The 19,273-nt window shown below is 38.4% G+C and overlaps 1 protein-coding gene across 1 annotated transcript in view; it reads right to left on the reverse strand.

Annotated features, from left to right (window-relative positions):
* Window positions 1–10,280: 10,280 nt before the first annotated feature.
* Window positions 10,281–19,273, reverse strand: part of LOC126184929 (ubiquitin-conjugating enzyme E2 J1-like) — a 53,434-nt gene continuing 44,441 nt past the window's right edge. The window contains exons 5-6 of the mRNA XM_049927605.1: window positions 10,868–10,982; window positions 10,281–10,564 (exon numbers count right to left, since the gene is read on the reverse strand). Coding sequence (XP_049783562.1) covers window positions 10,346–10,564; window positions 10,868–10,982 — 334 coding nt within the window. The 3' untranslated portion in view covers window positions 10,281–10,345. The remainder of the gene's footprint in view (window positions 10,565–10,867; window positions 10,983–19,273) is intronic.

Here is a 19,273-nt window from a genome sequence, read left to right on the forward strand (position 1 = left end):
TACGTCCACCCGGCCCTCCCGCATGCCCACTATACGCTCTCGCTCAAAGTCCGTCAACTGCACATACGGTTCACGTCCACGCTGTCGCGGCATGCTACCAGTGTTAAAGACTGCGACGGAGCTCCGTATGCCACGGCAAACTGGCTGACACTGACGGCGGCGGTGCACAAATGCTGCGCAGCTAGCGCCATTCGACGGCCAACACCGCGGTTCCTGGTGTGTCCGCTGTGCCGTGCGTGTGATCATTGCTTGTATAGCCCTCTCGCAGTGTCTGGAGCAAGTATGGTGGGTCTGACACACCGGTGTCAATGTGTTCTTTTTTCCATTTCCAGGAGTGTATTTGGACGAGACGTGGGTGAACGCAGGACATACCCGAAGTTACGTCTGGGTAAATGGCTATAAATTCCTCAAAACAAGCGTTTCTGTACGGATTATCCACCGGAAGCAAGGGCCCATCAGGTAAAGGGAAACGTCTGATTATCGCACACATTGGCAGCAAAGCAGGGTTCGTTGAAGGATGTTTGTGGACTTTCGAATCCAAGAAAAGTGGAGATTATCATGAGGAGATGTACGCCGAAACCTTCGAGAAGTGATTTCAAGATGTTCTTCCTCGGCTTCAGGAAAATGCAGTTATTGTTCTTGATAACGCGCCTTACCATTCTCGGAGAAAAGAAAAAGTTCCCAATGCGAATTCCAATAAGCACGAAATATCAGAGTGGCTAAAATTTAAAAACATTGATTTCGAAGACGGTATGTCGAAGAAAGAACTTTAAGATATAGTTTAAAAATCACAGAAACAGCGCACAACGAATACGCAATAGATGTAATGGCGAAGAATGCAGGGAAACTGTTCCCAGAATTCCTCCGTACCACTGTAAATTAATCGCCATCGAGTTAGTGTGGGCCAGAATCAAAGGCTATGTTGCAGCGAAAAAAAAACATACAAAATGCCGGAAGTACTGCTAGACGAAGCAGTAAGAACGGTGACTGCAGAGGATTGGAACAAGTGCATCCTCCACGTCGTAGAAAAAGTGGAAAGAAAGAGTGAACCTTGTTTTGTCCTTTATCATTATTATTATTACTGGTATTATTGTTACAATTAACAATTATTATGCTAAGCAACCTGAATGAAAGAAATCTGCTTCGACAGAATGAACTCAGTTTAACATTATTTTAACATTATTGTTAAATTTATTTCGTACATTGTTGCCCAGGTTTCTCACGGTCCGCTGTGACAGCTCGGCAGCCAGCCAAATGCCGCCAGCTGCAAAACGTGCGCCAAGGATTTTCCACACCCCTACGTATCACGTGAACACCGAATGCTTTCTCTGGAAACGAGCGTAGTCGCTCACGTGACACTGTTTATGTTTCGTCCCAGCTCTCGGTGAATAGACTATAGTGCTAAACGTGCTTGGTTCTCGCCACCCACCTGGCATGAATTCCTTCTGTCTGAGCAATTCTTCACAGTAACTACTACTTTCTTCACTCCATTTTAGTTTTCTACATCTTTCATTTTCTGACCTGTCTATTTTTCGCCGTCCAAACTCCCCCCCCCCCCCAACTCTGTTGCATACATTGCATTTAGCTTTTCACTCTTATTAACTTGTGTATGATGTTTTAGTAGTAATCTGTCTTGCATGCTACCCTGTTTCCACCTTTACACTCTCAGAATTTCACATCTCGTCCTGTGCAGTCCCCAACAATCATTCTTTCCTTCTCATCCCATCTGCTAAGTCTCCCCTGATCCGAGGTTGTGTGAGACTTTTCTGAACTGTACCCCTTACCCTAAACTTCTCCAGTCCTTTTCCTTCACCTTCTTCCTTCCCCTTTCAACTCTTCTACCAGGAGGAGGAACAACCGACTCCAAAAGCTCGCAAAACTTAAGCTTATCCATTTACATTATATTGTCTACTACTAGAATAGATTGTTAATCACAGGCATTGTGACTATTCGATTTAAGCCAGGCTTCCAGAGTCAGTTCAAAGGTAGTGAGTTAGCTGGAAGTTGTTCAGTGTAAGTAGTTAACTGGATTTAAAATAAAGTGATACAAGTTCTACCATTCCCATGGATAACAGGTTGATTAGCAGAGATAGCAGGAGAACCCATGGGACTGGTTCACCAAATGTCTCTTTTTTTCCTTCACAAGTATGCAATTCCAATAAAGAAAAAGATTATCATTTAATAAAAGTATATTCTCCTTTCATCTCTTCCTCTGTTGCTATCACCAACATTAGTTCTAAATGCAAAATTAAAATGCGGAAGTATGACGTTGAGTATCTGAGATCAGGCTTTACTAGCATTCTTTTGATTAATGAGGAATGACCATAGTGTGGTCTTTGCTTGGAGATTTTAGCCAACAATAGCTTGAAGGTTATAAAACTAAAGACACACCTGTGGACAAAACATCCAGATAGTTTAAGTATAACCCATAAAACTGCATTGTGAGCAGCAACTAAAGGGAAATATTAGATTCCTCAAAAAACAGGTATCAGTTCCATCTCTAGATGTATCTTACTAAATTGCAAAATCCATACCCCACACGTTATTAGTGATAAATTACTTATTCCTGTCAGAATGTACGAAATCAAGCATGGAGGGGGGTTTGGCAAGAGTCTGAAGCCAGCAACACTCTCCAAATGACACCATGGCTAAAGGTATTGATGTTGATGTCGTCATGATAGTCCAAAGTTCACATTGCAACTTGATAACACTACTGATATACGGAATCTTTCCCAGCTTCTCATTTTTGTACGCTACTGTTATGAAAATTAAATGCCCAAGGACTTCCTATTTTGTAAAGCTGTCAAAGGGAATACTACAGGTGAAGATATTTTCTTTCTTCAGACTTCCTTTTTTGTTGGCAAAAATTTGTCACGGATAGATTGTGTTAGCACATGTACTGGTTGGGTGGCAGTGTTTAATGGAACTAAAAAGTGGTTCATGATGCTGTTTTTCTCTCTCTTAAATCCACAATTACAGGATACACAGGGACGCACTGGCTTCTAAAGTAGCACAACTGGGTCCCAATAGTGTGTTGAACAATGCAGTCAGTGTAGTAAATTTTGTGAAAGCACAAGCTTAAAACCGTCAGCTATTTCCCATTCTTTGTGAGGAGATGGGTACTCATGATTCAGTTCTATTGCATGTAGAAATATGTTGGGTGTCTCATAGTAAAGTTCTTTCTCATGTTGTGTAGCTGAAGGATGAACTTCGTCTTTCCTCTTGAATAGCAGTCCTACACTTTTGCGGTTCTGTATCTGAATGAAAAATGCTACTTGGTCAACGTTTTTGAGGAACTGACAGATCTCAACATATCACTTAAAGGCCGAAAGAGTGATATTATCTTTCTAAGAGAGAAAGTGCTTGTGGTGAAGAGAAGAAACAGACATTGGAAAACTCAGATGGAACAGGTGACTCCAAGATGTTTTCTTGTCTGAATGATTTTATGGAGGAAAAAAAAAAACAAAAAAAGAAAAAAAAGTTACATGTAAGTAAAACAATTTGAGGGTAAATTTCCAGGATTCTGAACAGAGTATGACTTGATCCACAATCCAATATGATCATAACAGACCATCTGTCAACAGTAGAATTGGAGGAGGTAACAGAACTCTGAAGTGGTAGAACCCTTTGAAATGAATTTAAATCGAAGTCTCTTGCAAAGTTTTGATTGTAGACTCAGAATGAATATACCAATTTAGTAAGAAGGCCAGTAGACCTGTTATTACCCTTTGCTTCAACTTACATGTGTGAGTCAACATTTTCTGCAATGGCATTAATCAAGATGAAACATCGTTCTCAACTGTAGCTTACGAGTTGGTGTTTCAAAGATCCACCAAGATTTGTTCTTGCTTTCTTCAAAATGTCTAGCACACACATCGCACTAAATATACAAATGTCGAAAAATTTCTGAATTTTGAACTGGGTGCATTTTTACTCTTATTTATTGCTGTTTCAGATGATCAGTTTGAGTATACAGAAGAACCCCTCTAATCCGTCACCTTCGAGGCCGGGACCATGGTCGGAACGAAAAAAAGGTCGGATTATCCGAAAAATCTAATATTTATTGGAAAAAATATAAAAAGACATTAAGTACAAATAATTAAACGATTTAAGAATTAAAAGACGTCTGCAGTAACATAAAAAGATGTTTTTTATACAGAATTAAACGATATATTAACTAAAAAACATCTACACACACTGTAATACGTATTGGTTTTAAAAGGAAAAACGACAAACAAATTATAGTGCTGTACTGTACTTAATAACGTATAAACGATGTATACTGTAAAGTAAAAAATGTTTATACCACTGTGTATATAAAAAAGGATTTTTATACAAAGAAATAAACTACTGTATGTATAAACTACGAAATGATTATACTGTATGCATTGTTCTTACAGTAAAAACGAAAACAAATTACTTGAAAAAAAGTCAGTGATACATTTTTGTTTCGCAGATGTTACTCTAGATTTACCTGCAGTGTCCTTCCATTTTTTTTTTATCCACAAAACGTCCATTGGAGCTGAAGCTGGATTCTGTTCAATGTATTGAAGGGCGATGTCAAAAGCGTTTTTTACGTCGTCGTGTGAAATCCTGGTGGGGGGGGGGGGCGTCTTCGCCGTCCGAGTCCTCATTTACAGTTTCCTGGCTAACAGCGGCAACAATGTGGTCGTCATTGAGCTCTTCAAAAGTGTCACAGTCTTTGTCACATTCGTTGATCCACTCTTCAACTTCATTGGCAGGGACGTTCGGCTCCAGAGTTTGTAGATCTTCAACGATTTCCAGTGCGTCGTTGTTTTGCTCATCTTCGGTATGCTCATTTTCAGTCATAACTTGTGGCCAAAGCTTACGCCACGATTTCCGTAGTTTGTCAGGTTTCAGTTCATCCCATGCTGCAGCGTTTGTGTAGATAGCATCTTTGATGTTCCGGGATTTCATTGCCTCAAATAAGTTATGACCTATTTCAGATTTTTCCAAGATTGAACTGATATACTTTCTGCGATATCGCCTTTTTATCCATTCGATAACGCCCTGATCCATTGGTTGGATGAGTGAGGTCACATTAGTAGGCAGAAAGAGAGCCTTTGTGTCCCCTTTCATCAAATCTTCCTCAGATGGATGTGATGGTGCGTTATCCAAAAGCAGTAGAGCACGAAGAGGCAGATTTTTTTGTTTCAAGTCTTTATCGACGGATGGCACAAATTCTTCGAACAACCAGGATTTAAAAAGGTTGCAGCCCATCCAAGCAGATTTTTGATTGCGGTAATAAACTGGCAAGGAAGATAATTTTATATTTTTGAATGCCCTTGGCTTCTTAGATTTGCCATTGACGAACAATTGGAGCTTGTGGGTACCATCTGCGTTGCTACAGGGAATGACTGTTATTCTATCTTTTATAAGTTTCGTTCCTACCACGGATTTATTTGAAGCTGCGAGCGTTTTTGTTGGCAACATCTTAAAGTTCAGCCCTGTCCCGTTGATGTTATACACTTGGCAGGGTAACAGTTCATTTTCTTCTACAATTTCTTGAAACTTAATAGAAAACTCCTTAGCAGCTGCGGCATCGACAGATAGTTTTTCGTCGGAAATAGAAACAAATCGGACACCATGACGAGTTTTCCAACGATCAATCCAGCCTTCACTGGCAGCAAATTTACTTTCGGCTTCCAGTTTTTTGTGCAAAACTATCGCTTTTTCTTTGAGAATTGGCCCGGATATTGGAGTTCCTTTCCTTCTTTCTTGACAAAACCACATCCACAATGCGTTATTAAGCAGTTCAAGTTTAGGCTTTTCTTAATGTTTTGCGATTCTTCAGTGTGTTTTCATCATCAATCGTAACTGTATAGGATTCAATGTCTTTCCTATTCTTCCTCCAATCCTTAATTGTCGTAACATCCACATTCAGTTCCTTTGCAATTTTTTGGAGCGATTCTCCTTCGTCCAGTCTTTGTAGCACTGCTAATTTTTCATTTAGTGAAGGAGTTACGTGTTTACGTTTGAATCCAGACATGTTGAAAAATAAACAACTGTACACACAATGAATATATGACAATATGCGCAGCGATAGACACCGCAACAATGGCTATACAGGCGTCCAGTCAGTGACAAGTCGGCACAGGCTCGCGAGCCTGAGCATGGTCGGACTAACCGGAGTGAGGTCGGATTAGAGGGGTCTACTGTAACAGTTTTTAATGGATATTTTAATGTCAGTCATTGTTCTGACATCATTTGCACGTCGTGGTCTTTCAAATATTAAAACATTCTAAATGAGTTAAACACAATATAGGCGGAAATAGTTAACCCTTAAATTATATGTAAAAAAAATATGTAGTGAAACACACATATTTGCACAGCAGTGGTTATTTATGAACTAGTTATAATTTGTGAACACACAGTCTCGTGGCAGTATGAATTAATAAAATCTTTTTGGGCTTCCAGCTGTGTCACGTTAATAATTGTTAACGTTCACCACCTTTGACTAACGCAGATGTATGATAAATTAAAAAAAAACAGTTTAAATCTGATGTGCTCATAGATAACTCTCCAACTATTATTTTTATTGTTGTAACCAACAGTTGCAATTATTAGACAGTAGTAAGTAGACATCGTGGACTGTTTTTTTGCCAAATATAAGTGTTTAGGAAGGAAAGAAAGAAAGAAAAATAGGGGGTGGGAGCAAAATAATTTATGTTTCAAAAGGGGGAGGCATGATTAATAAGTTTGAGAATCCCTGCACTAGAAGATAAATTTTAATAATCATACTAATGTGAAGACCATCAATGTGAATGATTAAACCACTATTATGAAGTTCATGCTCCCCTATTTGAGTGATACGATTGATATTGATGCAGTTCATTTCATTAAGTAGTGTACAACTTGAGTTATAACAATTAGACTGGGACAACCAGTACTCCAATACTAGCTGTGTGTATAGGGAGATTTGCATTGACAGTGACAAGCAGGGTGCAATGTAATGTTCACTAGTGATTGTTTCTTGAATGTAAAAAAGGGCCAATAATGTCACTGCTGTGAACTGCAGCCCAAACAGCTTCACATAAATAGGGATTTTCAGAATCCCAAAATCTCCAGTTTTGTTTGTTCAAAACTCCATTCAGGTGGAAGTGCACTTCATCTGTGAACCAGATGCAGCCAACATAATTCTTCATTATCAATGATTGCAACAGCTCTATATCACATAGTTTGTACAGCAATGGCCTTTGGATTTTGAATGGGAAAATGTGAGGGCTCTGTCTCACTATTTTCTGTGTGCTGAAACACTTCAAACCAATCTCTGCTGTGTGTGTTCAAATGGATTTCCTTGGATTTTGATTAATAATTCCAGAAACTGCAGTGACATTTTCAAGAGTAACTGGAATTTGCATGGGACAAACATTCCTTACTGAATCATGAGCCATGCTGCCCACCTGGTAGATATGTGTTTGAAAACTGCACCTTGCTAGCATAGGACAGTTTTCTGTCTTGACATATTCCAGTACCAGAAACACATCGTTCAATGTAAGACATGATTTCAACCTCTTCCTTCAGTATACCAACCTCCTTTTACATTTCAAGGGTGGAACTGAACACGCTGAGCTATGGCGCACTATTTATAGGTACTTCATATTGCAATTACAGTGCAAGCAGTTAGCATTAGCAGTCTCTCGTACTATTTTGAAACTTCTGTATAAAATTCTTACAGCTTTCACAGTAAACATACCTTTCATCGCATTCACCTATCATTCTTTGTTCTTGAGATCTTTAATTCTGAAATCAGGAGTTCCTTCACAGACATCCTGTACGTATGAGGTCCGTTCAAAAGATTCTGTAACTCTGTCCACAAAATTTTTCTATGCTTACCTTTTTCTTATTGTGCATGGTCTCCTTTGAAATACTCTCCTTCACAATTGACCACTCTCAATGCCTTTTCCACTTCCAGAAGCAGTCTTGGTATGCCTCTTGCTAGATCACATGATGTGCCATCTGCTTAGTTTCTTTTATGTCAGCTATTGTTGCAAATAGTCATCATTTCAGAGCGTTTTCAACTTTGGAAATTAAAAAAAAAAAAAAAAAAAAAAAAAAAATCTGCAGGGGTCAGGTCTGGAGAGTATGGAGGATGAGGCAGCACAGTGATTTTATTTTTTGTGCAATTGTCAAGCACTAACAGGGATGAATGTGTGGGTGCATTATAATGATGCATGAGCCATGAACCGTCTTGCCACATTTCAAGCCATTTCCTTCTCACTTTTTCTCACAGGCACCACAACACATCCCGATTGTACCACTCATTAACAGTTTATCCCTGTGGCACAAATTCATGATGGAACTAATCCTTCACAGTCAAAGAAAACTATCAGCATAGCTTTTAAATTTGATCTGACCTGATGACATTTTTTTGGTCTCTCAGACTCTTTCCTGACCCATTATGAAGACTGAACCTTGGTCTCAACATCACAACCGTAGATCCATGTTTCACCATCAGTCATGATTCTCTTAAGGAACATCTCATTCCCATTTGCATGACCCAAAAGCTCTTCACAGATTGTGAGGTGAAAGTCTTTCTGCTCTTGACTCGTGAGCCGTGGGGCGACCTTGACAGCAACAAGGTGCATTCTGAGATGCTGTGTTAGGATTTCATGACATAATCCAACTGAAATGTTACATTCTTCTGCAATCTCTCTGACAGTCACTCTTCGATTTGCATGCACAATTTCGTTGACATTCCTGACATGAGCAACATCGGTAGATGTTGAAGAGCCTCCTGAACAAGGGTCATCTGTAACTTCCATCCAGCCATTTTTAAACTGAGTGAACCATTCGTAGCACTGAGTACAGCTTAAGCACTCATCATTGTTGGCTTCCTGCATCATTTGCTGTCTCTCTGTAAATGTTTTCTTGCAAAATTGAATGCTGACGCGTTGCTCCTCTAACTCTGCCATCTAGAATATCGCAAACTGTGAGCACAATGCTTTACTCAATACAGCAATGAACAATAACTAACAGACATACAACAATGAAACTTCCAGCAGTTATACATTAAACACAGGCGTGTACAGGGATGCCAAATGCACTTTGCTCCAACACGCGATTGGCACAAAATTATGAATGTTCCAGAAATTTTTTGAACAGACCTCATTCACCATGTCAATATAGTATTTTAACTGTTTGTTTGAAGTGGGAGTTATCTTGCACTCGATATGATTGTGATTGTAATGAGTAAGTTTCCACTGCAAATTTGAAGTTGTATCTTTAAACCCTAAAATTTATTCCACATACAAGTACAGAACGGTATATGCCACTTTACAAAAGCTGCTGGTAGTCCAGATTTCATTTAAAAGCAGGATGAAAATGAAATACTCAACTACAACTTTATTCATTCAGGGCACAGCTAAAATGAGACACAGGGCAAGCCAGTTTACTACGTAATTTGTTAAATGGTTGCACTCCTAGGCCTCTAGAACATGAGCAACATAATTAATGGGATAGCATAAAATGGAAGTTAACAATGGGATCTATCTATAGACTTTTTCCCACAGTTTCAAATGCCACATACCATCCTCCTTTCTTACAAACTATGGTGTCATCACAGCCACTGAATGACTTTAAGTCAAAGTTAAAATACTGATCAGACATACAGACTTTCCAGGAATAAGTTGCTGATGAAATACTCTTGGGTTTTCAGTGCAGTGGCAGTGATGACATTACTGTGTCGTACCTACCTTCTGCAACAATACAAAATCAACCACATCTGGCATTGTTAATGGAAGGTATCAAGGAGTTTAGTACAATATCATTACAGAAAATGAAATTTCCAGCCATTGTTAACAGGTCTGTCCCGTCTATTCATACTCATTTTTTAAATTCTATAATAACTTTATTTACAGTTTTACAGCAACAAAAAGTGACTAGGAAGGATTTCTTACTTTCCTAAATCAAATATGAAAACATTTATTACACCATACAAGAAGAGTGTATTCCAGCTATTAAAGGATTATGAAAGCATGATAGACATCTCTAGAGCTCTGTACATTAGAGCAACAGAAGCAGCTCAGACTATAACATCACTGAGATGATGGGCATGGCTTTTAATAGACCTTCTGCTTCTAGACTTTCTCGAGTTGTTTCATTTCATACACAAGTTTATCATACAAAATATAACATATTTGTCTTTAGTACAATCTGGGCTCAATATACAGAAATATATTACATTTGTAGCAAAACAGAAAATTCACTATCCAATAATCTAAATCTCCCCACCACTAAAAACAAAATATATTCACATCTTTAATAAATGCAATATTTTTAATAAATCTCACTTTACAGAAAGCTGTAAACAAGCAGAAGTAAATTAGAGGAGGAACACCCTCCGCACAATAAGAAATGCAATAGCTATAAGCAGAAACCAAACAAGAACAGTCATTCCTCGAGAATCACTACTGGCAGCTGAACTCCTGTCAGAACCAGCCATTTGTTCAGCTGGAATACCTTGCTGCACTAGTTCTGCTGTCGCAACATCTGCTCGGCGCTGTCGCAAAGTACCATCTGCACTCTCGGATGGTTCCTCTCCCTGAGTAATTCAGGAAAATTTCATATTTTCTTCACATCTTACAAACATTATAGAATTCTGATTATTATGTTTAATCATGCCCTAAGAAATAATTTAGTTTCTCATCACAAAATGGACAACTTATCTTAAAATCATATGAACTCTTCCAAAAACTACAAAATGAACAATTAAATGGCAAGATAGCATTGCTTCACAAAACACCTTGCAACTAACAACATTTTAATTACATACAGGAAAAAACATTTCCGTTAACCAAAGTTACCTTTTACAAGCCACATTTCACAGTATAGGTACAGAGCTTACCTTCAGAGCTATTTGCTTTATAAGGTTTGATTCTTCTTTTGTTGGTGGTAGGCATGTTGAATTTGACAAGTGCTCACAAATCTTTCCACAGTTCTGACACTCCCACTGCTGTGACCTGCAACAATATAATAATGGACCCATTCCATAGCTTTTAATTCAAATTTAAGTTTAAAAACTGTACAAAAGAGTTATTTACATCCTTCAGGAATATATTTTTGAATCCATAATGGTATCATTATTAACAAATACCTTCCACCTATCGTAAGAGAACACAATCGCATAAAACATTCCAGCAGGAGGGGGGGGGGGGGGGGGGGGAACAAGTCACTTTCTGTAGCAGTATTGAAATAGCTCTAAGTCAGACCTTTATTTAATAAAATTTTCCATAAGGTCTAGTTGGCTGGTCACACTAAGCAAATGACTATCATAATACACCAACTGGTCACCTTGTTTTGCTTGGTTACTAAAATATACCAGTTCCATGGAACATAAAGATGTTGGAAAATTATTTATTGCATGTTTAGTTCCCAATAAAATGTTGTAGAATGTTCAAAAATCACCAAGTAGAAAAGCAATCCTGAAAACTATGAATTTGACACTAATTTCCTTTTTTGTTATTATTTTTAAATGTCAATCCCTTCTCACCCTCATAGGCCACATCTAGCAGTAAATGTTACAAGGTCTGTCACCAATGAGCCATGTGACCAAGAAAATTATGGATTTAACACTAATAATAGTTGTACACCTGCCCAGTGACAGCCATAAGTTTCTTTACATGAGAGTATTTTGTTTTCACTTAGTAAGTTATGTATCTACAATGTTTGGTTGAAAATGTTCCATGTGTTGCAAAGTTACATACATTGTTAAGTTTCATCCCTGCTCCATACCAGTACTCTACAGAAAAGACAGGAAAGTGTATCAACATGACAGCAACTGAAATGAATCAGTTCAGATCTAGCTGGAGTTATATAAATGCCAAAATACAGAATGTACCTGGTTAGTTCTACTCGTTATGAACCTACTGTACGCAGAATGTCTTGGAGGCTGATTTTATAAATGGAGGAACTACTTGCGCATGGATAATAATGGTAACATCATTCCAAGAGAACATGGAGATTATGTCAAGCTGTTCAAAATTAGGTCATTAATGGAAACTCTGAGAAAAAGTTTATGCTGATCAGGCCAGAGGAGTACAACTCCTTAGATGACAAAAGGACATGGTCACGAGTCAGGTTGAAAATTTGCTTAACATCAGAACCAGAGTCTATTTACTGATAATTACTTTTCTTGAGATAACCTGGAAGAGCCCACTGAAAATATCACACAGTGGCCTATTAATGCTAAGCAGTATACAGACATCCTCTGGCTTACAACAGTGAAAGACTAGATATATTGCAGGCTTCTAGTTTTGCAGTCAATATTATACAGTCCTGATAATGCCAATTGTAATCATACAATGCAAAATCCAGGATGAAAAGTAACAATATTATGAAAAAAATAGTTGCTACTCACCATACAGCGGAGATGCAGAGTCGCAGATAAGCGTTGTTGGGGGGATCTAGTGAATGAAGATACGGCAAGATTTGAACTTGAGAAGGACTATTCAAGAGAAGTGGAGGTGGATTATGGCTACACGGATGTGTAAACTGACTAAGTCAGGTTCGGTATTGGTTTTTGGTAGAGAATGATTGGTAGGGTTGGTTGCAATGAAGTGTTTCCATTGTAGGAACTGGAAGACGCAAAGAAGTTCTTTAAGAAGCACAGCAAAAATTTGTGAGTGGGCCAAAAGGTGAGCCTTTTATAAAGGACTGATACTTTCGTGGGACTGAAGCTTGTGGAAGACAGATTCAACACTGTGTTGTGGGCCTGTTTGGACTCTGTGTTCTGTAAGGTGATGAGAGAGAGCTTGTGAGGGTGTGATAGATGTAGTAGGTCTGCAAGGCAGGGTTTTGTGATTGATGAGGGGAAAGTGTGGCAGAGAGTACCTTGAGTACCTCTGTCGGTTCTCCCTCCTATTCCAGTCTCATATTGTATGTGGAAAGAGAGGTCGTCGGTATGCCTCTGTATGGGCTTTAATCTCTCTGATTTTATCCTCATGGTCTCTTCGCGAGATATATGTAGGAGGGAGCAATATACTGCTTGACTTCTCAGTGAAGGTATGTTCTCGAAACTTCAAATAAAGCTCATACCGAGCTACTGAGCATCTCTCTTGCAGAGTCTTCCACTGGAGTTTATCTATCATCTCCTTAACGCTTTCGCGATTACTAAATGATCCTGTAATGAAACACACTGCTCTCTGTTGGGTCTTCTCTATCTCTTCTATCAACCCTTTCTGGTCTGAAACAGACACCGGTGAGCAGTATTCAAGCAGTGGGCGAACAAGTGTACTGTAACCTACTTCCTTTGTTTTCGGACTGCATTTCCTTAGGATTCTTCCAGTGAATCTCAGTCTGGCATCTGCTTTACCGACGATTAATTTTATACGGTCATTCCATTTTAAATCACTCCTAATGCCTACCCCCAGATAATTTATGGAATTAACTGCTTCCAGTTGCTGACCTATATTGTAGCTAAATGATAAAGGATCTTTCTTTCTATTTATTTGCAGCACATTACACTTGTCTACATTGAGATTCAATTGCCATTCCCTGCACCATGTGTCAATTCGTTGCAGATCCTCTTGCATTTCAGTACAATTTTCCATTGTTACAACCTCTTGATATACTAGAGCATCATCCGCAAAAAGCCTCAGTGAACTTCCAATGTTATCCACCCAGTCATTTATATATATTGTGAATAGCAACGGTCCTACAACACTCCCCTGCGGCACACCTGAATTCACTCTTACTTCGGAAGACTTCTTTCCATTGAGAATGAAATGCTGCGTTCTGTTATCTAGGAACTCTTCAATCCAGTCACACAATTGGTCTGATTGTCCATATGCTCTTACTTTGTTCATTAAACGACTGTGGGGAACTGTATCAAACACTTTGCGGAAGTCAAGAAACATGGCATCTACCTGGCAACCCGTGTCTATGGCCCTCTGAGTCTCATGGACGAATAGCGCGAGCAGGGTTTCACACGATCATCTTTTTCGAAACCCTTGCTGATTCCTACAGAGTAGATTTCTAGTCTCCAGAAAAGTCATTATATACTCAAACATAATACGTGTTCCAAAATTCTACAACTGATCGACGTTAGAGATATAGGTCTATAGTTCTGCACATCTGTTCAACGTCCCTTCTTGAAAACGGGGATGACCTGTGCCCTTTTCCAATCTTTTGGAACGCTACGCTTTTCTAGAGACTTACGGCACATCACTGCAAGAAGGGGGGCAAGTTGCTTCGCATACTCTGCTTAAAATCGAACTGTTATCCCATCAGGTCCAGCGGCCTTTCCTATTTTGAGCGATTTTAATTGTTTCTCTATCCCTCTGTCGTCTATTTCGATATCTACCATTTTGTAATCAGTAGAGAAGGAACTAAAGTGCAGTCTTCCTCTGTGAAACAGCTTTGGAAAAAGACATTTAGTATTTCGGCCTTTAGTCTGTCATCCTCTGTTTCAGTACCATTTTGGTCACAGAGTGTCTGGACATTTTGTTTTGATCCACCTACTGCTTTGACATAATGGAGTTTCTTGTAGTAGTGGTTGTTAGTGATAGTCCAAGGCAAGACTATGAGGTGAATAGATCGAGATGGCATTGTGCATACTGCAAGGATTTCGGTCTGGGAGGTGGGATGCAGGAAATGGAGATTGCAGAGCAAGAGGATTTTATGGATGCAGCAGAGGTAGTACAAGGGAGCTTGGGCCTAAGTTATATGATTTTGTAGGACTATGTTGTTGTGGGCTGCAGACTGCTAAAGATTTGAATAGATAGAGGTCATTGTAGAAGGATGGGTTTAGTTGATGGGTAATGTAATGGTCGGGCAATTTGGGGGGGGGATTGCAGGCAACACAATGCAGGAACAGTATGTGGGACTGGGTTTTAGCTAGTTATAGGAAAACTTTGGTGTATTGGCAGAGATGAAAGGAAGAGGGACACATAGTGGAAGATTAAAAAGAGAAAAAAACCTAAAATAAATGGGAATATATTAATCATAAAAATATATTTCAGTTTTAAAAATCTAAAATGATTACAATTGTGAAAAGGGTAGTTTCTATGCACCTTGTAGCAGAGATGCTGAGTCGCAAATTGTGTTGTGCTAAACCAACCTCACAGCAACAGAAAGAACCACATTCCACCACCTAAAAACTATTCCCGACCTTACAACACTATCTGCTGACAAAGGCTCCACCACTGTGTCTATTAACCACAGGGATTAGCTGGCTGAGGGGCTCCTCCAGTTATCTGATACATCACCTACAAGCCCTGACATAATGAACCCATTCCAGAAATACAGCATGATCTCCAGCCCTCCTCAAACTCCCAAGTTCATTCCAGAAACTCTCCCCTGAATCCATCTCCTTCCTCATCACCTTTATTCCCTGGAATCATACCTACTACATGCTTCCTAAAATACATATACCCTATGACCTAGGATGTCCAACTGCTGCTTGACTTTCCTCCCACACTTAGAGAATCTCTGCCCTTGTGGATCAACACCTTCTGCCTATCACCAGAACCTACTTTACGATATGAAAGACACTAACCATTACACCTACCTAAGCTCAACATTTCCTGTCCCTTTATCACCTGGCAACCTGCTTGTCACTATCAATGCAAACCTCCCTATGCTCAAACCTCCCCAATGCCCATGGTCTTTCCTTTACTGAACACTACCTCTTTCAGTGCAAACTGACAACAAATATACAACCCTCTGCCAGGTCACCTTCTGCCTATCACCAGAACCTACTTTACGATATGAAAGACACTAACCATAACTTGGGAATTCTCCTTTGAAGGCGTCAGCTGCAAATAAATTCACGGCACAGCAATGGATACCTTCACGACCCCACCCTATGCCAACTTATTCATGAGCCACGCAGAGGAATCCTTTATAGCCACCTAGAATCCCACACTCCTCACTTGAGTCACATTAACTGATGGCATCTTCATGACCTGGACTAACGGTCCCTGTAATGCTGGGGTCTGAGTGACCTGCCCCTTCTCTCTAATGTTCAACAGCTTATCTCTCATTCCTTTCCATGGAAGATGCTAATAGTTTGAAAAGTTAGGAATAGTTTTTTTCACTTTTAAATAATTCTTTCTGGAGTATTGGAATTCTGCCTTCTGAAATTAAGTACTGGTTAGGAGAAAGTTTATTTTTATATTTCTTCCCCTTTCACAGTAACTCTAGGGGCATGGCACATTTCTTAGGCCCACTGGCAACTTACTGTTTCCTCTGCACCCATATATCTTTTACTGTATTAAAATAACAATGGATGGCAATATCTTTTTGTATTTTCATCCAAATTGTAGTCCCTTTGCACAATATCTTGGTATATTTAAGTCTCTAAGTATCTCTTCTGGAGATACAAGCATAAGGTGTCTTCCCTTACAAGAAATTTCAAGTCTTCTCCAAGTCCTGAAGCTATCCTTATTCAACTGAATAATAAGCGCCATTTTAATACAGAAATATTTCTTCACATTTCTGTCTTGGTGGCGAGTCTAAGGAGTTGGAGGACTTGACAGCTCTATGATATACGGGAGAGGGTGGGGAGTTAACTGGCTGCTGAACTCATTTTATAACATTACTACCTTACTGCTCGCTGCTATGCTCATGTGGACTATGGTCTGCACAGATGCTTTTATTTTCCTTCAATAGAAATTTTATGTTGTTCACAAATTGTAACACCGTCTAAACTTTTCACACTAATTAAGACCATAGAAACAGTCTTTTCCGAATGTACTTAGGACCAAAAAGTTGATTTTTCAAAAAAATTGAAAAACATTTTTTTTTTATTTCTAACCGAGAAGTCAAATACCAATTTTCATAGATGTAGCTTTAAAAATGATTTGGTATTTCTTTAATAACGATTTATTTTCAAAAAGATATCCAACCACTAATGGTTGAATTACCAAAAATGCTGACACACATATTTGTTATTTATAACTGAGAAAACAACTATCAATTTTCCTAGCTCTAGCTACAAAATTGCCTTAATAGCAACATTTTTCAAAAAGCCTTTCATTCCCTATTTCACCCCCCTTAGGAGTAGAATTTTGAACAATACCTTCTTAAAAGATGCCTACTGTATAAAATCCACACCTTATCCAAATTTCAAATTTATATTCTTTATTTCAGTTTTCTATTCTTAGCACTTTGTGCTGGACGATGATGAATCAGGCCCTATTTCACCCCCTTAGGGTCTCAATTTTCAAAGATAGTGTAATGTGTATCTTTTTTTATTTCTAACAGAAAAGCAAACTACAAATTTTCATAGGTTTTGCTTCAAAAATGGTTGCATAATAAAACATTTCTATAAAAAATTTCATCCTCTATTTCATCCCCATAGCAACTGAATTTCATGAAACAGATATTTCATATATTTCTAATTGAGAAGCCAAATTCAAGTTTTCATGCTTTCATAATGAAATATTCTCATGAAACATTTCATCCCCTATTTCACTTCCTTAGGGGTTGAATTTCCAAAAAAACTCAAACTCTTTTTTTTATTTTTTATTCTTTTATTATTATTATTATTATTATTATTATTATTATTATTATTATAAAGAATGTAGCAACCAGTAGCGGAAACATAATTTATTTATGTATGTATGTTTCCGCGACTGGTTGCTACATTCTTTATAATTTTATATTCCATAGTCGCTGCACAGAAAGGGAACCTTATGGAGTCCAACATTCAGCAATTTATTTATTTATTTTTTTTTTTTAATTTGTAACCAAGAAGTTAAATAGCAGTTTTCACACATGTAGCTTTAAAAATACTTTAGCAGCTTGTTAATAATGATTTACATTTTTAAAAATTTACCCCCACTATTTCATCTCCATAGGGATTAAATTTCCAAAAATGCTGAAACACGCCTTTCTTTATTTCTCACCAATTAACCAAATACCAATTTTTATAGGTCTAGTTTGAAAAATCCCTCAATAGGAACATATTTTTAAAAAACTTTTCATCCCTCATTTCGCCTCCTTAGAGATGGAATTAAAAAAAATCCCTTCTTAAACAATGCTAACAGTATATGATTAACCCAGATAACCCTGACGTCCTTCTGGAAGGACGACGTCACTCACTGTTGAAATTATTTATTTTTGCGAATAACGCATTGTTGCAACGGACTGTGACGCACTGTTATATGAAGTAGGCAGAGGCAGTTGCGCGCTGCGACAGTCAGTTTGACGGTGTCATTCATAGTGAGTGAGAAACTGTCTTGAAGATAGGGCCGATTTTACCATGGACGAACTGACTGACCTTGTCATCGATAGATATGTATATTTTCTTTCATATTGCGTCAATAATTCTGAAACTTGTCATATAATATCTTAAAGAATTAACCTATATTATTTATGGGTTTATATTACGATTGAAAGTTTTCGTCAGTTTTAATTCTATAATGTCTTCAACCGTCCTTCCAGAAGGATGTCAGGGTAATATGTTGTCATTTTGTATTTACAGAAAACGATGTACACTGATGGAACTTTTGGACATGTTAGAATCAAAAGATAAGGAAATACCTAATACTGGTGTGAATGTAACATTACACCCTCCTCTAAATTCAACTGATGACGTAACAGACGAAGATTCTGGTGCTGAAGAAAATCCAAGTGTAGATAAATTACCAGCAAGTCAGGTCAATGCTACTGCACTTTGTGATTTGGCTATTTTTACCAATGGTAATGCTGTGAATGCAACAAAGAAACAATCCTTCACCTCTGATGCTGTTCCAGGACCCTCCAGCAGTACAAAACAGCAACAATAACAACAACAACCACAAACAAACCAGCAAGGCTATCGAAGAATAAAGTTCTAAACCTCAAGAAATATAACTGGAAAAGTGGTGAAATTGTTAATCCAACACCTCTATGGCCTCTAATGTTAGTTGGAATGAAGAAAGCGCGAACACCGCTTGAATATTTCCAACAGTTTTTTGATAACGAAGTGCTTCTAATGATGGTCTCATACACAAATCAGTACGCAGCCAAGAGAAATAGACTAGGTGATTGTTCAGAAGATGAGATGTTGTTGTTTATTGCAATACTTCTGCTAAGTGGATATGTAACAGTGTCACGCAGAAAGATGTACTGGCAATCAGATAAAGACAGTCACAACGACCTCGTAACAAATGCCATGTCCAGAGATCAATTTGACTTCATATTTTCCAATTTGCATGTATGCAACAATGACAATTTAGATAAATCAGACCGTTTTGGGAAAATCCGCCCATTACTGTGTATGCTGAATGATAGATTCAAACAATTTCCGCCTCACGTGCGGCATCAT

Source organism: Schistocerca cancellata, chromosome 1 (genome assembly GCF_023864275.1).
Source record: "Schistocerca cancellata isolate TAMUIC-IGC-003103 chromosome 1, iqSchCanc2.1, whole genome shotgun sequence".
Lineage (NCBI taxonomy): Eukaryota > Metazoa > Arthropoda > Insecta > Orthoptera > Acrididae > Schistocerca > Schistocerca cancellata.